At 43.2% G+C, this 25992-nt stretch overlaps 1 protein-coding gene across 1 annotated transcript in view; it reads right to left on the bottom strand.

Annotated features, from left to right (window-relative positions):
- LOC116287905 (uncharacterized) overlaps positions 1–25992 on the bottom strand; it is a 57749-nt gene that overhangs the window by 25003 nt on the left and 6754 nt on the right. The window contains exons 2-5 of the mRNA XM_089040341.1: positions 23806–24038; positions 23131–23389; positions 21968–22194; positions 19711–20121 (exon numbers count right to left, since the gene is read on the bottom strand). Of these exons, the coding sequence (XP_088896467.1) occupies positions 19711–20121; positions 21968–22194; positions 23131–23389; positions 23806–23990 (1082 nt within the window). The 5' untranslated portion in view covers positions 23991–24038. The remainder of the gene's footprint in view (positions 1–19710; positions 20122–21967; positions 22195–23130; positions 23390–23805; positions 24039–25992) is intronic.

The raw sequence follows: 25992 nt of genomic DNA, 5'->3' as shown, positions 1-25992 counted from the left end.
TGTTTGGGCAATTGTCAGGACTGTGATACGACTACGACACTAAAAAAGTGCTTGGTATTCGGTCTAAAGATGTTCCTATTCTTAGATGGAATCCCAAGCAACTTCAGCACGGTTCAATACCCGTAACGGTGAGAATTGACGGTAGACAGTTTTGGTGGCGTCAGTCAGAAGGAAGGTACAAGGCCTCTCCGAAAAGGTATAGAAGAATTAGGAGCCCTGAAGCGAGCATAATGGTAGAAGTAAGTTTGTCAAAAGACGAGGTATGACGACAGCAATGTTGCGATCAAAGTCGTTAGTGATATTAGAATCCACGAATCTGGTATGTCACTCAGGAAGCTTAGAAGCAATAATGGAGTCGCTGTCTAACTACCGAAAGAAGGATCGGGTTGGACAGTAGAGGAGGTTGAAGGAATAGAGATAAGTATGCCAGGTACGTACCCATACGAGGGGGGAGTTACGTACCGCTACCACGTGGGTAGAAAGGAAGAAGGCTATTGTAAACGTGAAGAATGAAGACAATCGATGCTTTATTGGGCAATCAGGTCTGCACTGTATCCAGCAGAGAAGGATCCCTGTAGGACAAGTAGTATCCCACAGATGATTTAGAGTGGGATGGTGTGGAAATTTCCCATGCAGTTGATAGACATCCCCATATTTGAGGAAATAAACGATCTAGCAATTAACGTTTACGGAGTCAGAGAGCAGACGATAGTACCGTTAGTTCTGTCAAAAAGTAAGGAGAGCGCGTACATTTATTCTACCACGGCGGACACTACTCATGGGTTAAACACATTAGCAGACTATTCTACAGACATACTAAGCACAAAGGCAAAAAGTACTTCTGTGACTGCTGCTTGCTGTCATTACATCCTTAAATACCCTAAAGAAACACGATGAGATCTGCCGCGGAGTCGAAGAAGTGGCGCAACGGATCCAGATGCCCACCAACAAAGAGCTTTCATACGCAAACCATCAAAAGCAGATGCAAGTACCTTACGTGATATATGCAGACTTCGAAGCGTTGATAACTAAGGAAGAGCAGAAACGCGGCGCCACGAATAAGGTAGGATTACACGAGATCTGCTCCTTTGGTTACATAGTAGTCAGATCAGACGGTAAGGCCGACCCTCCTGTAATTTACCGAGGTAAGAACGCAGCTAATGAGTTTCTAGAAGCATTGCGAGAAGAGGAGGAAGAGATAAGAGAACAATTAAGACGTCCAAAGAAGATGGAATTTACCAAAGAGAACCAGGAGGCTTTTAACAAGGCAAAAAAATGCCACATTTGCCAACATACGCTTCTTCAGTTTGGAAGACGAGCCAAGAAAGCGTGGGATGAAGATGGAAAGTATCTAGGAGAAGCTCATTTTAAATGCGGGAAGTATGCTAAGAAAGGTGAGAAGCCGGGAAAGCCCTCCACGCACTGCATTCACTGCCACAAAGCATTTGTTGAGGATTTCTATGTGGATAAGGTTAGGGATCACTGCCACATCACTGGTAAATACAGAGGAGCGGCTCATTGGAAATGTAATATAAACTTCAAAGTAAATCCAGACATGGAGATTCCGGTGTTCTTTCACAACCTCCGCGGTTACGACTCCCATTTGCTACTACAAGGAACAGACGGCTCCGACGTCAAATGCATACCCAACAACAAAGAGCGCTACATGTCCGTAACTGTGGGTAAGCTAAAGTTCTTAGATTCGCAGCAGTTTATGGCGGACTCCTTAGCAAACCTCGTAAAGTATAACACCAACTTTCCCATTTCCAGTCAATATGGCGCGGAAAGGAAAGGAGTCTACCCATATGAATACATGGATTCCTGGGATCGATTCAAAGAGTCCCTACCACCCAAAGATCGCTTCTACAGCACCCTAAACGAGTCCGGTATAAAGGATGAGGAGTACCAGCATGCGTTAGACGTGTGGGAAAAGTACTCCTGTGAGAACATGGGGGACTACCACGACATCTACCTAAGGTCTGACGTAGTGCTGCTTGCAGATGTTTTCCAAAGCTTCAGAAAGATGGCTATGGAATATTACGGATTGGATCCCGCTAATTTCTACACGGCTCCTGGGCTCAGCTGGAGTGCTTTGTTAAAGAAGACAAATGCGCAGTTGGATCTCCTAACGGAATACGACATGTATCGGTTTATGGAAGACGGTATTCGTGGCGGCGTATGCGGACCCAGCCGACGTTACGCCCGCGCAAACAACCCCTTAGTAGAGCACGACCCAGAGAAACCAACCACATACATTTACTACCTGGATGCGAATAACCTTTATGGTTGGGCAATGTCACAGTACCTACCTGTGAGAGACTTCGAATGGGATCCAGTGAAGCCGATAGACTTCTACATGCAGGTAGGAAAGGAGGAAGACAAGGGTTACGTCTTAGAAGTGGATCTGGAGTACCCAGAGCGCCTGCACGACGAACACAATGAGTTCCCCTTAGCACCAGAAGCGATAGAGATACCATTTAAGCAGCTAAGTCCGCTGCAAAAGCAAATGTGCCCTGGTTACAAACCGTACAGGAAACTAACTATGAACCTGATGGATAAGAAGAAGTATGTGGTACATTACCGCAACCTGCAGTTCTACGTGCGACACGGAATGCGCGTAAAGAAGATCCACAGAGTCCTAAAATTCACGCAGGAACCCTGGATGCGCCCCTACATTGACTTTAACACGCAAAAGCGTACCGCAGCGAAAAATGACTTCGAGAAAAACCTCTTCAAACTGATGAACAACAGCGTGTTCGGAAAGACAATGGAGAACATCCGCAAGCGCGTAAGCGTAAAAATAGTCAGCACCAAAGAGGAAGCAGAAGCATACGTGTCACAGCCAGGCTTCGTTAGATACGTAGAAATGCTGAACTTCTACGTGATTCACATGAAAAGGGCAAACCTCTTACTAAACAAGCCCGTTTACACAGGCTTTACGGTGCTGGATCTATCGAAGCTGCTTATGTACGAGTTCTACTACGATAAGCTTAAGCCAAAGTACGGAGACCGCTGTCGCCTCCTGTACACAGACACCGACTCCCTAATTCTAGAAGTGCAAACGGAAGACGTTTACAAAGACTGCCTCCCCGACATAGACGAGTACGACACCAGCGGTTACCCGAAGGAGCACTTCCTTTACTCTGCGAAGAATAAGAAGGTAATTGGGAAGATGAAAGACGAAATGTTAGGAAAACCCATCGTGGAATACGTGGGTCTGAAACCAAAGATGTACAGCGTGCTAAAGTTAGACGGCGTAGAAAAGAAAGCTAAAGGCGTAAAAAAGTACGTGGTTAAGAAGGACATTACGCACGAGTCCTACCTCAACGTATTACGAACACGCAAGGAACAGCGGCATAAGATGAACAGCCTGCGCAGCTATGGTCATCAGATACATAACGTCACGCAGGAGAAGGTGTCACTGTCTGCATTTGACGGTAAGCGATGGATGTGTGATGACGGAGTGCATACGATAGCATTCGGACATCACACGATAAGCAGTTCTTCCATGACGAACCCACGTGTGGGGCCATCGTGAAGATAATACAAGATGGGCTGACCCTTCTTAGCTATTACGCTTCGGATCTGGTAAGTTTCCAAAGACCAATTAGGATCCGTAGCTCTTTTGGATCCTCCTTCTAATTCACCCGGCTCATAGAGATATCGAACCGTGACATTACCTAATTTCTTTTCATGGGGGAAGACCGCCCTCGAACGTCTGATGAAGGACTTGTGTTCCACGTGTTTCTTTTTTATGGCATCCCTGGGTTTCATTCCCGTAGCCCTGGCCGCCTCGTTGTTCAAAGCCGCGACGACCTGGGGGAGCCTCTGAGTCCATTCCCTGTTGCGTTTGGAGGGATCTTCCAGCTCTTTCCAATACTGGTATCCAAAGAGACGCTCGGCCAAGGTTTTATTGAATCTTTCGACAATGCTCTGACCCCTGTGGTACTCTGCTTTAGCTCTTCTAATTTTAGTGTCGTGGTCTTTCAGGGTCTTGGTAACCACGCCCATAAACTCCGTCCCCGCATCCACTTGCAGCAGCTTAGGCCATTTCAAGACGCGCTTATAAATCCTACCTAGGGCTTCTGCGACTTCCCCAGAATCCTTGCTGGTTATAGGTTCGGCGTCCTTATATCTGCTTGCGATATCCACTACGGTCAAAGCGTACCTATAGGTCTTCTTTCTCACCTTATCGTGCGGCAAGAAAAGCAAATCCGCCTGATGAACTTCATTGGGGGTATTTACGGTGAAGCTGGGCCTGGGAATGTACTTAGGCACGGGAAGATAAACCTGCCAGAGGGTTTGTTTCTTCAACCAGTTCTTAGCCGTTTCGTCTGATACCCTGGCTGCGGTCGCGAGTTTCTTGATAGCTGACGCTCCTCTCCAATAGCCTTCCGGCCCATAGTAAATCCTCTTAAGTTTGTCCTCTACGCGACCCATTATATGAATTCCAAAACAAGATTGATCTTACGTCCGTTGAAATCCACTGTCTTTCCGTCCACTTTAATGGTGATGTTTATGCTTTCTACCAAATTAGACAAATCATAGCACAAAGAAATGGGAGTGTATTCTACCAGGTCAAATGGATTACCTTTGGGCAGAAACTTGGACATAAGAGAAGACTTTTTTCCATTGCTGTAACTATTGACCAAGTCGCAATAGACTTCGTAAGAGGATGCGACTTTCCATTTTACATCATATGTACTGCCGCTATTTATCGTGGTACTAGTAAGGCCCAGGAGTTCTACCAATGAACTGTCCTTTAGATTGGCGCTCCCATTATTTTTCTTGAATGTCATTTCATGGGGCAATCCTGTGGTAAGAGTATATCCATGCTTTGCTAGCTCCTTAGCCAGTGTTATGGGGGTGTAATGGGAATCTGGTATTTTTGGTTTGGTGCCGGAAGTTCCGATGACAAAGCCATTAATTAAATTATACCAAGAATTGTACAAAGAGCAACTAACCAACCGAACCCTTTCCGCGCGGATGGGAGGATTCAGATAAGTAGTAAAGTTATTCTTGTCGCTTTCCAAAAAGACGATCATTATATTAGATACGCCAAAGCCACGCCTCCGGCCAGCCCTGCGACTCCTACAAAAACCAATTCATTGTCTTTTTGTTTCTTAGAAGGCTGGTAGTAATTCTTGAACTGAGGCTTTTTCATTCTAAAGTCGGGGTGTGCTTGCGCATAAAGTTTGAAGGCGTAGTCTGTGTTTTCGAAGTTCTTATCCGCCTGCATCTTTTCTTGGTAGTTCTTGTCCAACCAATCCCTGTAAGCTTGTCTTTTTTCATTCCAAGCTGCAACGTCCCTTTGATATTTCTCCAGCGCTAAGTCGTGTCTCTTTCTTTCGGCGGCACCGCTTTTGTCGCCTCTAACTAATCTATCCAAATATTGACCACCATAATTAGCCCCTGTAAATGCTAAAGCTGCAATGACTCCACCTGCGACTAAGCTAACCATTATACATTAGGTAGGTACTTTTCCTTCCGTAGATAATCCTTTAGCATGATAGCACCGCCTACGGCAGCGGTCATCTTAGCAAAGTTAGCGAAGCTCTTGCTTGGGTCTTCAGTAAAGTCTTCTTTGAGCACTTTCTTACCTACCCAACCAATACCCGCAACGATGGAAGTAATGATAGCTGCTTCTTCAACAGTTTTCAACAACGCGGTCGACATTATATTACAAAGCGAGAAGGAAAATCTAGGTCGCCACGGGTGATAAATCTACTCCATTTCAGGGATCTTACTTTTTCTAACCTCCACAGGTGCGTGATATGTTGGCGGCACATGCACGGCCTCCCACTTTACTTCTGGCTTCGTAGCCCGCCATTGTAAGTAGAGGCTGCCTGCTGCTATAGCGGCTCCTAACGCGCCAATGACGTAGCCGGGATTAATGAAGGATTCCTCTTCCTCCACCTTTTCCACCTTCTTTGCTTTGTTCTTTTTATTCATCTCCGCGAGCTTCTTTCCGGCAGCGACTCTGCCTGCAGATTTAGGCTTGGTAATCTTCTGCTCCTCTACTTGGGGGGTTTCCTCCGCCTTCGATTCAGCTTCACTCATTTATATCTAAGGACTTGAAGGAATTGATAAGTAACTTGATGACGACTTGACAATGACTTGGCAATGACTTGACAACGACTTGAGAATGACTTAAGGACGACTCGACTAAGTACTTGAGGTGACTTGACAACGACTTGACTAAGTACTTGAGAATGACTTAAGGACGACTTGACTAAGTACTTGAGAATTACTTAAGGACGACTTGACTAAGTACTTGAGGCGACTTGATCAGGTACCTCAGTAAGTGCTGCCTGGAAGACCTTTTCGACTTCTCTGTCCTTCTTGAAGTCCTTCCAAGATGTTCCAAAGGAACCTAGTACCTCCTTCAAGTCGACGTGCTGAGCTACGTGAAGTGCCGCAGAGGCGACTGCCATTAACTTACCGCACTTCAAAGACAACCAGCCGCAGGTTATCTTAAGTTCTTGGGATATGACATAGTCATCTCTTATGTCCTTCTGTAGTTGCTCCACGTCGTCTATGGGCAGTGCAAGTCCAAGCAATTTAGTCGCAAGTCGGATAGCGGAGTCTGCGACGGCGTCCGTGGTCTTACTTGCAAGGGCGGCCTCGTACCTCTTATGGAACTTCTTAACCTCCTCTTCTGACAACTTGTTAACTTGCTCATGGGTAAGTTCCTTGCCTATCATTTCTTTACACTTCCCCGAAGACACAAGGATGTTAAGTTGTTCCTTAAGGTTACTTTCGTCTAACTGCGCGGGGACTTCATCTAAGAGCTGCTCAATGTCCATATACATTAGGAATCAAAGATTCCAACCTCGTACGGAAACCTCAAAGAGAAAATCATTTTGGAATGTTGGTGCGTCTTTAAATGCCGCATGTATTCGTGCAGCTGTTCCTTGCTTATCTCACCGCCGTAGTCGCTTAAAATGGTTTCCAGGTCAGACTTACTGGGTGTATAAAATACTACGAGAGAGCCTATGTTTTCCCTAAAGGGTTTAGAGACACTGGTAAGCTGCTGGGAAAGCAACCAAACGCTGATATTGTCGTGTCTGCCGCTGAAAGCGAGCTTCACTAATTCGGAGGTGCGTCTTTTTACGTCGTCCCCGCAGGCGATGTCATCCAGTATGAGTAAAGTCTGCGTATCTTTAGGGAATTGCTTGTGCCAGAACTTCAAATGGCTGGATAACTCGTTAGGGTCTAAAATATCTACGAAGAAGTCGTCGTCTTTCACTCCTATACCCGTCCAGGTGCGGTTATTCACGTAGGTGGGGCATAATAGCACGATGTAGTCGAAACGGTATCTAAAGGGTCCTAATAGCTGCTCCACGATGAACTGGGTCTTTCCGCAGCCGGTGGGTCCTACTATCAGAGCGTTACAAGGTATGTGATCTGGGTCCATATATAGATGGACCCAGTGGAAGCAGTAAGAAGGATTGCCGCCGACGCAAAAGATAAAAGAGACACCATAGAAATGCAAAGGGAAGAGATAGACCGGTTAAAAGAGCGCGTACAGGAATTGTACGATGAAATGTGTGGTCTGAAGCGCGCGGAACGGTTTGGCGCGCTTTTGACAATGGCGACGTGGGCTAAGGAGTCCATTAAGGACTTCATTCGATATCCCCCATAGATATATGGACTGCATTACGTGCGAACTACCTGCTGACTGCATCATCCCTCCCAAAACACCGATACCCAAACCGTGTAAAAAATACACCTGCCGTCACTGTAATAAGGTATTCTCTGAAGAAGACTTCGTTGGACATTGGTGTCCCGCGGATACTAAAGCACAAAGGACTTTAGACGACGCTCGAGAAGAGTAAGAGGTCGCAAAGAAGATCTTACTAAGCCCCGGCAAGGGGAATTAGCATAGGTCTTTCTTTTTTATTGTTAAATTGTTAAATGCTGCAAAGAGGTCTCAAGTAAGGACCTATTTTTTATTGTTATTTTGTTAAATGCTGCAAAGAGGTCTCAAGTAAGGGCCTATTTTTTATTGTTATTTTGTTAAATGCTGCAAAGAGGTCTCAAGTAAGGACCTATTTTTTATTGTTATTTTGTTAAATCATCGTAATCGAAGAATGGTTAACATGATTATCTTTTTGCTGGTTTCAACGATGAGAAAGAATGATGCCTCATCTTTTAATGGGGGCTTAACAAAATAACAAGAAATAATAGACCCTATCCTAAAACCCTCTTACAGGGTTTAACAATTTAACAATAAAAAATAAGGTATATATAATGAAGTGCATGCAATGCGATAGAGCTTTTAGTAGCAAGCAGCGACTGCAATACCATCTTTCCAAGAAAGTCTGTCAGAAGACCATCAGCACTGTTTGCGGCGACTGCGGTAAGGAACTGTCCACAGTACAGGCCCTACGATATCACCGTGAGCATAGAGTCTGTCTTAAGGATCATTGTCGTCGATGCGATGAACCCCTCTTTGAAGAAAACTGGCATAAATACCGCTGCCGACGTTACCACCTTGAAGAAGTAGTCTGCGAGAACCACGGAGACTTAGCAGAGCGATGTTGCCCCCTTGAAACCAGCCGGGAACTTACGCGGCGTAAGAAGGAAATAGACCAAGTCTTCGTATGCTTCGACGACTACGAAGGGGTAAGGTGGGAGAATAGGGAACACTGGGATGGTATCTGTGACAAATGCGGTTGTCAACGCAGCGGACAACATATTTGGTATTGCCTGTACGACGGCCCCAAGCCCTTAGACCACTACCTTGCGATACGAAAAGAATGGTCTAATATAGGATGTTACCTTACGTCGCAGCATTCGCAGGAGGAGCCTTGATTACGATATCGATCGATCTAATGCCAGAAAAAATAAGGTCCGACGTAGCAGACCAATACCTCGAAGCCCACAAGGACGATTAATCGCACAATGGATTAGCCGCCACCGTTCTTTCAACGTCGAACTTCCATCGACCGTTGGCTTTACCATAGCTACGTATGTGAGTGTACTCTTCACCTTGCAGTACGTACCGTACGCAGTCAGGAGCCCATAGACTGTACTCTTGACCACCGTCTTCCAGGACTAACCTTAAGCGGTTGATGTCCTCGAAGACAACGTAATTTTTTATTTTGTATGCGATACCTGGTATCAATTCACGCCAGTGAGTTTGTTCGACAATCATTATATCTATGAAATATTTTTTGGTGCGTTCGTAGCGCCTCCTGTGACTTGAAAGCCTTAACGCAGCCAGGACAAGGTATGCGAATGCCGTCGACGTAACGGCCGATTTCCCTGCAGATCAGATCGTAATCGTTGCTTACCATCGTTAAGTAACCATTTAATTCATATTGCGCCAATACCGCTTTTTGTTTGTCGGACAATACGCCGTTACCCTTTGGCGTCTTCAGTTCCAGACATAACCCATTGTATTTTTTATGGGAGTTAAGAATTAGGATGTCGGGTTGACCTGCCTGGTAGCCCTTTTGCCAGCACGTTATCCTTTTACTGGTGGTATCTTGCAATTCCCCGAGTCCAGGCGCTAATATCAGCGTAGGGTGAAACCGACGCATGTAATCTACGACTTTCTTGTGCAGGTCGAACTCGTTCTCGATCTTGAAGACCAACTTATTTGGACCATCCAACGAGTACTTTCCCGTCTTCCTTAACGTAGGTAGGACATCCTCGAAGACCCAATCTTGAAATGCCTCTGCTGTCGGTAGCTTGGAGCTAAATATTAACTGATACAAACCAGATTCCGTCACGTACAGGGATTGTGGGTGTGAACCAGAAGGGAGGCGATTCACCTCTATTCTAAATTCACTAAGCCTCTTCTTATGCTTATCCCGCACGTGGACTTTAATAGCATCTTTGGTGTCTGCGTAACCTAATGCCTTTGCTACCTCTTTCGCCTTAAAGTACAGCTTGTCGCTTTGCACTATGCATTGCAGTTTAGTTTCGTTGTTTTCGAATACGCGGAGCATATTATACGTAAGGAATATTTTTTATCCTTTCGCTTGGCTCAAGGAACGCGAGCCTAGTAGGCAACGCTTTTTAGCTGATTCATTTCTACACTCAGTTGCGCGTCTGAGACTACGAAGATATATGCGTTGATCTTAGTAGTGTCGCTGGCGTCTTTGGTGCGCTTGATCTCCAACGTAATGCCGTCCTGGGTATTTACCAGGCGTAATCCCTGTCCATGTAGGTCTTCGTCGTTCGTCGTGCGCATGTCGATCCACAGCGCATACTTATCCTTAAAGAATTTCTTTGGACCAATTTGGTCACCAAACTTACGCGCGACTTCCCGGTACATGTCCTCAGGCTTTATCCCTTGTGAGTAAACCTTATTAGGCACTCCGTTAATGCTAACGCCTACGTTAGTGATGTTAGGATTAAAGAACGCCTCAGAGTCACGCAATCCTGCCGTGTATGTTTTTGCAAACAGTAACATTACCCCTGTAAGGCTGCGTCTGGGTAGGTTAATGCTTTGGTTGATGACCTCTTCGACGTTGTTCGTGAAGCTAAAGGTCTTATACATCACGACGTGATCGTAAAGGAAAGCCTTCCCAGCGCTGTATTCCATACCAGCGCTACGTGCTAAGTCTTCGCTGTATACCGTTTCATACTGCAGCTCTAAGTTAGTAACGGAGTATGGGTGGACGGCTGAGGAACTTACGTCCTTTCCCTGTAGGATGTTCGTAGTGTCTGCTAGGGTTACTTCGAACTGCAGTTCGCTTAGCTGCCTTGGGTAGTATGCACCGTGGTTCGTGATAACTTCGAAATCTAATGGAACTACATGCTTAGTACCATAAGCCGTCTTTATTTCGTCTTCTCCTGAGGCGCCAGAGGTTGCGCTTCTTACCTTGCGTATGGCATCACTGGCGATTCCCTGCTCTATCCTTTGCGCGCGGTCAAATGCAGTCAACCATAAGTCTTTGTACGTGGTATACAAATCATACCTGTTCAAGTCCAGCAAGGATTCCCCGGCGAACTTTACACGCATTTTGGAAACGAGGTTTCTACCCGCATTATTGACGACGTAACGCGCGTCTGCGGTATCTGGCTGTATTGCTAGGTTAAACCTTAGCGCTAGGGTGCCAGGAACCAACACTAGGTTATCCGTTAGGCGGGGCACGCCTACGTACAGGGTTTCCCCTGGCTTAGCGCTGCTGGGGGTAAAGGTAACCCGGTGAAAGGTGCGTTCTGCTTTCAGCCCGCCAACCTGCTTAGGTAATACGTTGGGGTTTAACTTTGAGCTTATCATATATAATGGAAGTAGAAGGAACGGATTTTGATCCCACCACCGAAGAAGGTCAAGTCGACATTAACGACGATGAATACGAGTCTTTACTACCTAAAACCAACGACCCCACGGAATTCCGAGGTAACATGGTGCGTCGGTTTGGAAAGAGAGCCCGCGCCGGCTGGATGGCTTTCCTAGACAAATACCGCACTAAGAACCCAGGCAAACCCATACCAGAATACATAAAGCTCGATAACATCGACTTTGGTAGTAAGACGATGATGAAACCTCCTAGGAGCAAAACCGCGGAAACCAGCTTTGGTCCGGACGGCAACATCCCCGAAGCCCCCGGCGCTGCATGGCTTAGTAGGGTTCAGGAACAAATGGACGAATCCATGGAAGAAACCCCGGACGACTTTGATAGGATCAAGGAAGAATTCCCAAACTGGGATCCAAACAAAGTCCAAGTAATGTTTGACGCGGATAACGAATGGGGCAGGGAAGTCGTAGTAGCAAGGTTAAATAGGTCTAATGCTCATCCATATGTCATCAGGGACATAAATGGTAAATACTACGCAGATAAAAATATTCCTCCAACCCTTAGAAAGACATTAGGAGAACCCAACTTACCCGAAAGAATGAGAGAAAATAGTGAGAATATTGACGAAGCCGTCGAAAGAGTTAAGACCATAATGCAGCGGCAACAAAAAGGTCTTGAGGCAATAAGGGAAGTAGAAGAGCTAAAGCAAGCGATGGAGGAAAGGGAAGCAGATTACATACGGCAAAACCGACTACTCCTTGATGCTCAAAAGAGAGAACTTGACGACAAGAATCAACGCATATTAGAACTTAGAGAACAAAGAGACATTTCTCTTCGCGAAAAAGACAGCGCCCAAAGGGCATTCAATCTCGCCCTGCAAGGCCTGGATATAAGCAAGGAAGAAGCCAAGGACTTACGTACCACCATAGAGGGTTCTTTGGTGGAGCGGCGGCAGTTAGTTGCTGAAATCAACATTAAAGAAGAGCAAATCCAGCAAAGAGATCAGGCCATCGAAGACCTGGAAAAAAACATATCCGAAAAGCAGGAAATAATCAATGACCAAACTCGTACTGAAGAGGAAAGGGAGGCAGCTCAAAAGGAAGTAGAAACCCTTCAGGAAAGAGTCGCGGAATTACAGGCGCAAAAGGACAACCTGGAAAGAGAATTGGGGCTTACCACCAAGGAAAAGGTAAAAAGAGCCCTCTTGAAGTATGGCGTTCCGCTGGCATTTGCGGTCGCTATTTCAAGCGTAGTAGGAGTTATCCTATCCGCGCTTAAGGCTACAGGCGCGGGCGTAAAGAAATTAGGTAATGGACTAACGGACTTGGGAAAAAAGATGGCAGCCGGTCTTCCTGGGCTGCTGGGTTCGGTCGTTTCCTTAGCGCTGAAGGCCGGCGGCGAACTGTTGAAGTTCGTGGGGAATAACATTTGGATCTTAGTCGTCGCTATTGGGGTGGTACTCCTGAAGAGGATGAAGGGTTAATCTTATCCTTGTGTATTACTGGGGGCTTATCGTCGTCGGGCATCCGAGGCGTCCTCGACTGGGGATAAGTAAAGATAGTATTCGCACCGCCCTGATAATGCGGAACTAGCGGTATAGCCGTCATAGTGCTAATGGTCTTATGATTATAAACGACATTCGGGCCCCAATAGACCCCGTTTATCGAAAAGTATTGGTTGGTACCCGGCACAGAAATATCGTAACTAACCTGAAGCTTCGCATACTCGCAACTCGCTATCACGTGGAAGCTTATCGGCGCCACCGGTTCGCTGGTTTTCACTAATTCCGCCGAAAAGTGCGTTAAGCGCCTGCTGCCGCTACTTACCCCGTAGGGCTGCAGTGGCCGATCGTTCTCGTCGAGAATTCTAAACCCAACGTTAGGGGTATATCTCGTCGATATGCTAATAGTGCATATGATCAACCCTAGACCTCCAACCTTTACCCACAGCCCGGTGTCAACCCATTTATTATCGTCTGTGTAGGTCTTGTCCTCCAAAAAATGTAGAAACCAATCTTCCTTTGCGTGCGGGTTCATATATTTAAAGACTAATCACCGTAAGAGTGCTAATGGTCTTATGATTGTAAATAGTATCTCTTTGATCCTCTATGCTATTCACACAAACACTCCCGGAGTCATCTACGCGTATTTGCAGCTTTACCTTCCCATGGCAATCGGCGGCCATATGAAAAGTCCAAACCGATAAATTCTCAGCGCTGTTAGTGTTCGGCTCTACGGAGAAATGCGCGGGCTCCCTGTTGTTCGTCTTCGCGCGCATAGGCTGCAGTACGCCATTCTCATCCAGGAACCTAAAGCCGACGTTGGCGTGACTACTCGTACCAATGCAAATGCTACAAAGGATTAACTTCTTCCCTGAGTAGTTCAAATTCACGGACATACCTGTGACATCAACCCAAGATGCCTGGGTGTATTTTTTCTCGCCTGTGTAAGTCGTATAAACGCAATCTACTCCAGTTACGTAGGGGTTGTTCATCGCCATATATAATAACTCAGACCAATGCTTGCAGCTGCTAAGCCGGCTTTTAGTAAGTTATGGTCGTATTCCTCGGGTATCGTAGGCATAACATGGGCCTTCTTTGATGGTTTCTTAACTACGGGTAGCTTCGCTTCGTGTGACTTTTTTGGCTTCTCTACGAAGTGAGGAATGTTCCTAAGAGTGTCAGAGTTCACGTCATTCACCCCAAACTTCATATCCTTAGTAGCTCGCTGCAGCTTGTTGTTATAACCCACAACGGAATTGGTGTTAATAACCAAATTACTTGGCATTAACCAACAACCAGGCGACAAAGCGTAATCCAGTCGCACTTTAGACTGCTGCACCGCTAATTGATATCTCTGCACCGATTTAGATATGTCATTTTCTATTATTGCAGACTCAAATAAAGTTAGGAATTCTTGTTGCGTTTCCTGTGAAGCGCCTTGGGATCCAACAATGGGGTTGCGGGTATTTACCTGCGCCCCCAGGATGCAGTACACGAATGCTTCAATGCTACGGTTAATCCTGGCTAGGTTCCTTAAACCTTTTCCTTTCATTAACACAAATGGATCCCAAGTGCCGGGGTAGTTCGTTTGAATTCTAGTAATTAATGAATTATTACCCTTATTACCACCCATATCACTGAACTCTAACTCATTACTTGGGTATTCCTGATGTCCGTAGTCAGCCGGCTTCTCACCATTGGCACCCCAAACGTAAACAATGCCAAGCCCATGCGTCTTACCCTCTTTGTAACGAAAATCTTTTTGCTGTGGTTTGAACTCATTAATTAACCTTTCCAGGGCTGCGGCGTCATATCGGTTATTCATTGGATTAAATGCTCCATCTCCTGGTAGGGGTGCGTTAAGCTCCTTCAACAACCTCCTTACCGTAAAGGCAACGTGAAACTGCATAATTGGAATGTGAAACATGTCCGCGGCAACACCACAACCTTTAGTGGCAGCCCAAATAGCAAAGTCTAACTGCTGCGGCCAATACCGCATATTGGGCCCTGCTAACCATTCCCTGGCCTCTTTACCCGACGTATGCTTTAACATCGTATCCCCATAGATATTCCTTACTACTACATCAAATGATTGTCTACCCACTGAAATCTTCAGGAACGTTACCATCGTTTCAAAGTCGTTTACACCACCTTCAGCATCGTAAAATGGGTAATCTTCCGTGGTTAACAATAAGTTTCTAGGAAAATTGGGTGCTTTATGCACGGGTGCCTCCTTCGTTATTGGCAAATGCTGTGCCTTTTTCCTCTCCTCATGCGGCTCCAAGTCTGTATTGCTGTACATTCTGGAGCCTTTATAGTAAATCCCATCGGGTCTTCTTTCGAACTTACTAGGGTCTGCATGCGGAAACATCTTCCTAAATGCTCTCCAGTTGGCATAATCCCGGTTGTCGTGATGTGGCTGCTCCTCAATATCATTCCCAAAAGCGTCGTACATTAGTATATATAATGGATGTTATACCATCAGCACCTCCACTTTATCCTGAACTTCCTAAGGAACCTAACGAATTAAACGCTGAAAACTTTCGTCTGAATAAAGCGAACTTAATCCTGGCTTACTTGGAAGGGCAAACAAAACACTATGAAAAAGTTAGAAAAAAGTACGTTAGAGCCCGGAGTACGCTACATAAGATTGCGATAACTTCAGGATCCATATCCGTTGTGTTAACGGGCTCCGGCGTTGCTACTTCGCTTACTGGGCCGGGAATAATCGTTGGAGTTCCTTTGGCCGGCGTTGGGGCAGCCTGTGGTATTATTTCGGCTGTTGCTACGGGTATTATGAAACAGTTGTCAAGCAAAATATCCAAGCATGACACAACAATAGCTCTGTCAAGGGCTAAAGTAAATACGATCACTGACCTTGTCTCAAAGGCTTTGCGTGACAGAAAGATAGACGACGTAGAATTCTCGCTTATCTTAGCCGAAGAGGAAAAGTACGAGAAATTAAAGTCGGGCATAAGGAATAAAAAAACAGTCGTAAAAGATCTTTCCGAGGAATCTCGCAAAAAGATCTACCAAGAAGCGAAAGAAGAGCTTCAAAGAAAGCTTGCTCAGTAAACATCTGCTTTGAAAAGAGCGTGACAGGATTTCGTTTACATATCGAACGACAGTCTGGAAATTACGCGTAATCTTATGGCATAAGATTTATACCATAATACACGGCATGACCTTATTTAGTAAATTATTACGCGTAATATAAATTATTTAGCGAATTATTACGCGTAATATAAATTATTTGCATGACCTTATTTAGCGAATTATTACGCGTAATTTCTCATCTTATGCCATAAGATTCGCTATCTTCTTGGAATCCATCCTAACAGGGGGTGGTTGGGGTCGATTTCGTGAAATATTTCGTAGATTACGTCAGGGTAATAAGGAATATCCTTATCCAGCCGACAAAACATCCACTCGGCTTTTGTCATATCAGAAACCTCGGGAATAGACTTACCGGTAATTTCAGACAAAAGATAGGGAATAGCTTTGTAATATTTCCCTAGTTTTAATTTTTTCAATGTCTTCCGTAGACTTTGTGGGGTTGGCTCTTCTAAATGGTCTATGATTTTCTTCTTTACTTCGTCGCTTAAATATACCGGTCGATAACCTTGGATATGACTCATCCAGTCCCTGAAGTATTTTATTCTCTTATATGGCGTTTTCTTACGACCTCCATTGGCGTAATACTGCTCTCTGGTAGCATTTGGTACGGCATTACGAATATTCTTACCACATTCGTAACACTGCGCTGACGTGTCGTCTTCTATTTGCATTTTCTTGTCACAACAAATATACTTATTTGGTTTAGTAGGTACAAACTTGGGTTTCAAGCACTTTACACAGAAATCATAAACAAACTCTTTACATTCTTCGCACTCCATATATAGACTAACATATTTGCGCTGTTGCCCCCAACCACACTTGAGTGGGGTTGTTTCCGTAGGCGGATTTTTGACACGGGTCTTGCCCGTGTTGAGATTGCGCTGGAACCCCCATTCCCTATACTACTGCTAATGTCAGCAAAACTCGCCTCTACGAGGTAGGGTCACCCTACCTTCCAGATAGGTTAGCCCTACCACTAGGGGCACCCTACCTCACATGTTAACAGACGGCATATTTACAATAGAGAAGGGTTACCCTACTACCTAGGGTAATTCTACTAGGTAGGGGCACCCTCCCTCATGTAAATAGGCCCTAAATTTCAAAAACTAACAACTCTTTTTTCCCTGCCGAACATTTGAAAGGTTTTTCTCACGAGAGCCAGTAGAAAAACAGAACTTTTAACGAGAACCAATCAGGTTGAAGAAATCGTCATTTGGTTTTCTTTTTTTTTTCGTTAGCGCGAGCCAAGGTCGCTCGTCTTCCTGAAAAACTTTGTAAAAAGCTAAATAAAGGTTATTTTCTTTTTCATTTTCGGTCGTATAATAAATAATTTATTACACAGAAAGGATTGTGTAATACGGGTGAGTCAAAATACAAAATGACGAGTAAAAATGCACACCCGTATTACACGACTTTCTGTGTAATAACCTCTTTTTATTGTACAGTTATTGAACACTGCACCAGGAAGCACTGAACTAGGAGCAATGAGCTACTTGGTGGATTAGAGCTTTGCAAGGGCAAAAGCCGGTACTGGGTACGCTCGTTTCCTTCACTTCGTTTGCTGATGATCAGCGACATTCTTCTTTGCTGTTCTTCTGATGCTTCGGATGCTTTGCACTTCAAGAATGTCTCGAGAGTCTTTGGCAACGTCGAGACGCCATCTTTGGAAAATATTGAGGTCAGACGCCGTCTTTTTCACTGTGTTTTTGTTTTTGTTTTCTTGTATATAAATTCATCCATCTCGCCAGCATCCAATTTTGTTGGCTGCTGTTGTGGTTGTGGTTCTGTGTTCTCGTTAATTTTTCCATCAAGTGTGAAATTTGGAAGGTCTTCATCCGAAAAATCTATGTCGCATACAAGGTTTTTAAAAGCGTAGTCGTCCATTTTTTTCCAGCAAAACAAACTAGCTCGCTCGCGTATGTGTACGCGTGAACACTTTTTTTTCCAGAAAGCCCTAGTGATAGACAACTCGAAAAAAATATCAGGGATGATACCCCATAATTTTTTGATATGCTTTTGATATACTTGTATATATATTGGAAGCGGCCATAATTTCTGCAAATGGCTGTATATATATATATATATATATATATATATATATATATATAATATATTATTACTGTATTTATGAAAGAATTATTATATTATATAATATTATTATTATGTGATATAATAATTTAATCATATAATAATTAGGCTACCGCATTATATATTTTATATATCTGGCGGTAGCCGAACGCAATAAAGAGAGCTACGACCAAGAATAACTAGAGCGAGAGAGTCTCTGGGATACACGGTATTTAATTATAATTACTCGCGTAAAGAAAGGTCTTCCTCGACATAGGTTGGGTTGCCTGTGTCGGCTCGATTTAGTGACGATTGTTTACGAAGATCGGTTTATCTGATTGGGATAGTGACATGATTTGGGTTTCATAGGAGCTATGAGGTTAGTAAATTTTAAAACTTTTAAGACAATGAACATCCTAGTTTATTAAGTACCTGTGCATTTAGCAAAGCTAACCGAAACTACATGCTTCATCCCAAGAAAAGTTCAGGTTTGTGGTAATGTGAATTCGACAACGACAATATATTCTTGCAATACAAACGTCCAAAACCTTTACACTGTCAATAAAACCGTACCATTGTTCAAGTTTATAAACGTTTACGCTTTTATCTGTCTTGATAGACCGTGATTTAACGATTACCGAAAGATTCACCCATCTAAATCAAAATATAGGACAGTTCTTGACGACTGACGTTACACAAGCCGGGGTCAAGAGGGCATGTATTTTGCTACAAACGCCTTACACATTTGGGTCTCGCAAAATTCCTCATTTTATTTACCCAAAAATTTTATGTTAGAAAATCAAAGAAGAGGTGATGACTGATCTTTAGAGGGCAAAATTTCATGGCAAAGCCATGTACCAAGGAGCATTTTTGACTTCTGAATCCTGCCTATATTTTCGCGTGACTAAATACCGCTAACACAGGTTATTATGAAAAATCTGGGAAATATTTTGGGTTTAACCAATTTTAAATCTGAAAAATGCAAATGGTAGGCAAAAGACAGTTCTTTGGTGTTCTGGCTTTAGTTTTATGAATTATGAATATGTATTTTTATGCGAACTGTCGAAATATCCCTTCATTTAAAGTCGTTCTCCCGGGCGTCTTGGGGCTCAAAATACAAACAAAAAAAAAAAATCTCAAATAAAAAATAATGATCTGAACCAACTGAGAACCATATTTCTAGAACTAGCTACCCAAGACCTTTAATTGGGCAGAGTTTGAAAATTTTCGATTTTTCTATCTTGCATAGGTATAGGCGATCCTTATGGAAAGCCCCTCTTAATCATCCATACTTGTTAAATGCATTAGTTTTCACTTGAGGGACGTCTGATTATGGAAAAGAGTAATATTGAATTTATGTGTGCAAAACGGGAAACGTAAATATAAGTATAGGTGTATGTGTATGCGATGTTTGTTGAATAAACGAAGAAAGAAATAGAAAGGAAAAAATGGATATCGTTGCATTCAAGTACTGCTGTAGAATACATTTATACGGTTAAACATAGTTCTCATGAGAATAAATAGGAGAACCTTCGTAGCACTCAGTTGATGTAATGTTTTCAGAAAATCTTTCGTATTTTATCGTCTTTCTATCAATTGTATTAGGTATGTATGTTTATAAACACATTACGTCAACTGCTTGCTACAAACGTAGACTCTCCCGAGAATAACATGGCTACCGCGTGAATAATGCGCATTACGCATGTCCCATTTTGAAGCATTGTTTTAACCCTGCCCTTAACTTGAAATACATCTATAGTACACTACCTGTATATATCACTGCTCTTGTTAGATGGCTCGCCATTCAATTGACCAGGGGCCATCCATGGGTGTTGCTCACCGATATGATTGATAGATGTACCTTCTGAAGTATCGTCATCGATGTTCTGTGCATGTTCGAAATTTCCAATTTTAGCCCTAAGATCTCCATCAACTAAAACGCTGTACGGATTGATATAGCAATGTAGAATCCTCTTCTTGTGGACGTATTCCATGGCTTTTGATATATCAAACAATATAGTTATCCTCTGGATCAAGCTCAGTTCTAAATTCCGCGACACATACAGTACATGATGTAAGTTGCCCAACTTGAAGTAATCGAAAACCAAACTGGTTAAATCGGTATTTGGTGAGCTGACGCCAGCCAGTATCATAGCAACGCGGGGATGACGTAAATTACTGAAAAAATATTTGATTGAGGTGTATTATTAAGGTATAGCTCAGGGTAGATTTTTGGCAATAGACCCCTTACAGTACGTCGGAATGCAACTCAATTTGGAGAACATAACAATAGGTTTCCAATTCTCATGAGATTAAATCATTTTCTTTTGTCCTCCAGATGGGCTCCTCTGACGTCACATGCAAGACGTCATCACAACTTCGGTACTCTCAGTTCTTCAGAAATAAATTCGGCAAATCATTATTCCTATCTTCACTGGATCGATCAGATTTTTAAATCAGATGTTAGTTTAGGATTAAAGTTTGTAATGACGAACGTATGTTCGGTAGGTGTCGGCGTTACCATAGCAACCGCGATAAGAAATTTTCTTTTTTCGCTTTCCATTTTCTTATTCTTCTAATTGCAGTTTAAAAACTAGACTTTCGAAAAGTCCTTTGTCCTCGCATCAGTTTGTTCACGAGCGCTGCAAAAGCACAGAGAGCCCAATCAGAATCACGCTCGCTTTGCTGGCTCATTATGGCGCGCGAGCTGTGGCGCACGCGCAAATTTTTTGATCGATATTTTTCTTATTCTTTTTCTCTGCAAATCTAAGAGAGGAATACTTGGGCAAGTATATTTCAAAACATATTCTATGTTTCCTACTAAAGTGAAGGATGAGACCTTGATTTTAATTTTGTTTGTATCCCACATGGAAAAGAGTGTCCATGAAAGATAAACCTCAGCGACATCGGCGCTTTTTTGGGTCTGCTGGTCATAGCAAGGGGTTAATCATCTACGGTCTAGGGGCAGACTAACCTCTCCCTTAGGCTATAAATCCTCGGATAGTGGTGTCGGGGTCGAAATCTCCGGTGTAGCCGTAAATGCTTCGCGCTGCCATACGACGGTTCAGCACTCGATGTCTGGAAGTATGGTCCTAATTTTATCAAGCAAACAATTCAATCTTTAAAATCATGGCCGGTGTCGAATTGCAAATAAATGAAATCGTGATCCGGAAATTAGAAGACGAATTCTAAGTGTGCCGACTTGAAATCCGAAAAGTGGTCGAAAACTAACCGCGATCAATTTAATCGCAAAGACATTCAATCCAAATCAAAATCTAGGTATTTCAAAAAGATAATGTGTTCTTTTTTCTAATTTTATTTTCCACTTTAGGATCCACGATTTAATTTTTTCCACACCATACAGTAAGATATATCATGAACTTTTTTTATGTCGTATGCGCTGTACTGTGTAGGTAGCTTAAAATAGTTAGATTGGCTTTTTAGAGTAGATGCAAAATCGTCGTGAGAATTAATATTTTAATCTTCGAGCATCTGGTGTGAGTATCTGATTGATCCAGCGAAATATAAGGTAGGAAAATTATTTATCCATTTTACCAATCAGCAAAATAACCAACCAAGCCCCACTTGCCCCTTAAAACAAGTGTGTGAGGTCAATGAGGATCACAAACTATGGATCTTTTGCTTAGCAGGCAGCACACTAACCAACCAAGCCACGCTTGCTCCTTAAAACAAGTGTGTGAGGTCACTGAGGATCAAACTATGGACCTCTTGCTTAGCAGGCAGCACACTAACCAACCAAGCCACACTTGCTCCTTAAACAAGTGTGTGAGGTCACTGAGGATCAAACTATGGACCTCTTGCTTAGCAGGCAGCACACTAACCAACCAAGCCACACTTGCTCCTTAAACAAGTGTGTGAGGTCACTGAGGATCAAACTATGGACCTCTTGCTTAGCAGGCAGCACACTAACCAACCAAGCCACACTTGCTCCTCGAAACCAATGATGATCAAAGTGTTAACCTATACGTACACGAGCCCTCTTCCCTTTGATTGTACAACATACCATAGAACTTCCAAGTCTTTTTGCATATCTTTCTTACGATTTGAAGTCTTGACTGTTACAGCTATTCTGTTCCAGCAAGCATTTCTAAAAGTCCCACAAGGAGCAATGAAAGAGAACCTGACTTCTTCGTGTAGCGTGGTGAGTTGGTCGGCGTCGATCAATGGTACGGATGAACAACTACCTGGTTGGAAGTCATAAGTGATGCTTTTTTCCTCGTCTGTATCTTCCTAAACGACAAAGAAAAATATTGATTCAGGAATGTGTTGACCTATATGGCTCACACATCCAGTATCGGAGATGGATGCTCCTAGTAATGGGCTCCTGTTCTGGGCTCCTGATCTGGGAATATGCTGGCTCACAGACCCAGTATGAGAAATGGATGTTCCTAGTAATGGGCTCGTGATCTGGGAATATGTTGGCTCACAGACCCAGTATGGGAGATGGATGCTCCTAGTAAAGGGCTCCTGATCTGGGAATATGCTGGCTCACAGACCCAGTATGGGAGATGGATGCTCCTAGTAATGGGCTCCTGATCTGGGAATATGCTGGCTCACAGACCCAGTATGAGAAATGGATGCTACTAGTAATGGTCTCCTGATCTGGGAATATGTTGGCTCACAAACCCAGTATGGGAGATGGATGCTCCTAGTAATGGGCTCCTGATCTGGGAATATGCTGGCTCACAGACCCAGTATGGGAGATGGATGCTCCTAGTAATGGGCTTCTGATCTGGGAATATGCTGGCTCACAGACCCAGTATGGGAAATGGATGCTCCTAGTAATGGGCTCCTGATCTGGGAATATGTTGACTCACAGACCCAGTATGGGAGATGCTGATGCTCCTAGTAAATGGGGCTCCTGATCTGGGAATATGCTGGCTCGCAGACCCAGTATGGGAGATGGATGCTCCTAGTAATGGGCTCCTGATCTGGGAATATATCGACTCACAGACCCAGTATGGGAGATGGAAGTTCCTAGCAATGGGCTTCTTCATGATCTGGGAATACGTTGACTCACAGACCCAGTATGGGAGATGGAAGTTCCTAGCAATGGGCTTCTTCATGATCTGGGAATACGTTGACTCACAGACCCAGTATGGGAGATAGATATAATAGAGATAGACTAAGATAGTGATCGAAAAATCTCAAGTGTTGTTCACATACTTTTTTCAAAGTGTGAAGATTCTTGATCTCGTCAACAACGTCCATGGCATCACCAGTAAAATTGAGCAGCGCATGTTCCTTTATCTTCCTGATGTAAAGCTTTACTCGTCTGCTACGATATCTGTGCGCAGTTACCACGGCTGATTCGCTGAATGACGGATGCTCGAGACGGCCTCCATGAAAAAGCAGTGCACCTAGTGAATGAATGTTGTCTTTGATACAAGCCGCGTTAACTGGAGAAAGTCCGTTGACAGAGCATCTAAAGAGGCGCCAAAAAGAATCCTGTTAGCCTGCGTAGCGGCTCTTGGGAAGGGGGGTTGATCTTGTTGTTAATGATGACGATGTGATATCTAACGATCTTACAAACTAGATGAAATTTACATGTATATGTAGATGTCGATAATGATAACGATAATGGTGATGATGATAATATGATGGTGATTATGACGATGATTGTTATGATGATGATGATGACAATGAAGATGATGACGATGATGATGATGATGACAATGGTGATGATAATGATGATGATGATGATCGATGCTGGTGATGATAATGATTATAATTATGTTGATTTGGTGATGATGATGATGACGGTGATGATGATAGTGATATGAGTATGATGGTGTTGGTGGTGATGACGATGATGATGATCAGTCCAGACTTAATTTTTACCTATTTGGATCTGCCCCATATTTAAGAAGGGTTGTAACAACATCTAAGTGTCCTCCAAGAGCTGCATGGAACAGAGCCGTCTCACCATTGGCAGCGGTTGCATCTGGAAGGATGCCATGTTCTAATAATCTTCTCACGTTAAAGAGATGACCTTTAGATGCGTGGTACACAATATTCACAGACATGACTAGTATTGGACGTTTGTCTGAAGGCTGTACAGTGTTCCAATATATCTGTAATCAAATGAATCCCATGTTGATTTAGGCCTTTTTGCATTGGGCGTGATGTTTAAAAAATTCAGACCATGTTTCATTCCCCTAAAACAGGAAATGTATCTATATTCACGTATTTTCTCATGCATAACCGTTTAAACAAAAAAAAATTTAGGGAATAAGGGACGAGGTCAAAACAATGGTCCAAAATAAGGACCCGATTTTATGAATTAAGGTGGTGGGTACCGGTACATGCCCCCTCCCCCCTCAGAGACCTGTTCAAATGCTCGATACTTGGGGTCTGTAGTGGAAATTTCTATACAAAAAAATATTTTTAGCATACGTGCAGACAGACAGACATTCATTTCTGTGATTTGACTTTTAGTTTATTTCCCTTCCAGAAGTGGTAGGTAACGGGTAACACCACCCCTTCCCCCTAAATCGGGTACCGTGAGATGACAAATGTTTTGCCCTCATCCCTAATGACGTGTCCTGGAAATAGGAAACCATTAGATCTTATGCAACCCTTAATATAATCTGGGATTACTGCAATGACAACAAAAAGACATTGTCATATAAAATGATAAAATATAAACAGCAACATGACATTGAGTATGAATCAATTAGACACGTACTTCTAGTTCTTATTTCAAAGTGTCAGCCTAGATTGATTAAAATATTTGCTTTAGATCACAAATGTCAGTCTACACCTTCAAAAATATTGTATAATTGCTCCTGTTTTGCTTAAAAAAATCCTATTTGTCATTTTCCTTTTCTTATTTTTATGTGACAAAAATCTTACAAACGAAGAATCATGTTATAAATAGGTTTGGATTGGAAAAAAATATGCTCATAGGAAAATAATCCATTTATAATTAAAGTAACACTTACTTGACCAGTTGCCTAAGATATTTTCGAGTTAAGGAATAATATTAAGATCAGCGTTTCAATCTGAAATGGAAATGTTTTTAGCTACCTGTAGTATGTTATCTCCCGCAAGCTATGTTATCTCCGTTTTACTTCTTGATTTGAAATGTTTCGTTTGTTTCGTCATATGTATCAACGACGCAACAACTTAAATATAAATATTTGCGCGCGCCGATAACAACGCAGGAAGCCCAATATTAGGCGTGCTTCGCTTTTCATTTTAGTCGGAGGTCTTTTCTGTACTACTACTGAATAAAAGAAGACGATAAAGGAAGAATTATTTAATTAATTAAAGAAGAAAGGAAGGGATGAAGGAAGCAAGGAAGCAAGGAAGCAAGGAAGCAAGGAAGCAAGGAAGCAAGGAAGCAAGGAAGCAAGGAAGCAAGGAAGCAAGGAAGCAAGGAAGCAAGGAAGCAAGGAAGCAAGGAAGCAAGGAAGCAAGGAAGCAAGGAAGCAAGCAAGCAAGGAAGCAAGGAAGCAAGGAAGCAAGGAAGCAAGGAAGCAAGGAAGCAAGGAAGCAAGGAAGCAAGCACGCAAGCAAGCAAGCAAGCAAGCAAGCAAGCAAGCAAGCAAGCAAGGAAGCAAGGAAGCAAGGAAGCAAGGAAGCAAGGAAGCAAGGAAGCAAGGAAGCAAGGAAGCAAGGAAGCAAGGAAGCAAGGAAGCAAGGAAGCAAGGAAGCAAGGAAGCAAGGAAGCAAGCAAGCAAGCAAGGAAGCAAGGAAGGAATCTTTGATGTGGACATTAAAAAAAAACAACAAAAAAACAGAAAACATTTAATCAATTTTAATTTCTTGGCTGTCATAACCACAAACTTCAAAGTATATTTTTCGCTTTTCAACCACTAATTACACCAACTAATCCCTTTACATGCCGACCGATAATGTTGCAATAATTAAAGTGTGGTTAGAAAATGTATCAGGACTGCATCGATTAAAGGTTGTCGTGGTTTTTTACAGAGCCAATAAGATTGACATAAATGCTTTCTCATTCGACCACATTTCATTATGGTCAGCAAAATTATATTTCCAAATGTGTTTTCGTGAAGATAA

The sequence above is a fragment of the Actinia tenebrosa genome, unplaced genomic scaffold, assembly GCF_029948245.1.
Source record: "Actinia tenebrosa isolate PJP-AT-01 unplaced genomic scaffold, QUT_ActTen_1.0 PGA_scaffold7__59_contigs__length_16204524, whole genome shotgun sequence".
Lineage (NCBI taxonomy): Eukaryota > Metazoa > Cnidaria > Anthozoa > Actiniaria > Actiniidae > Actinia > Actinia tenebrosa.
Note: the sequence above shows the minus strand (reverse complement) of the source record. Positions and strands in the feature narration are given on the sequence as shown.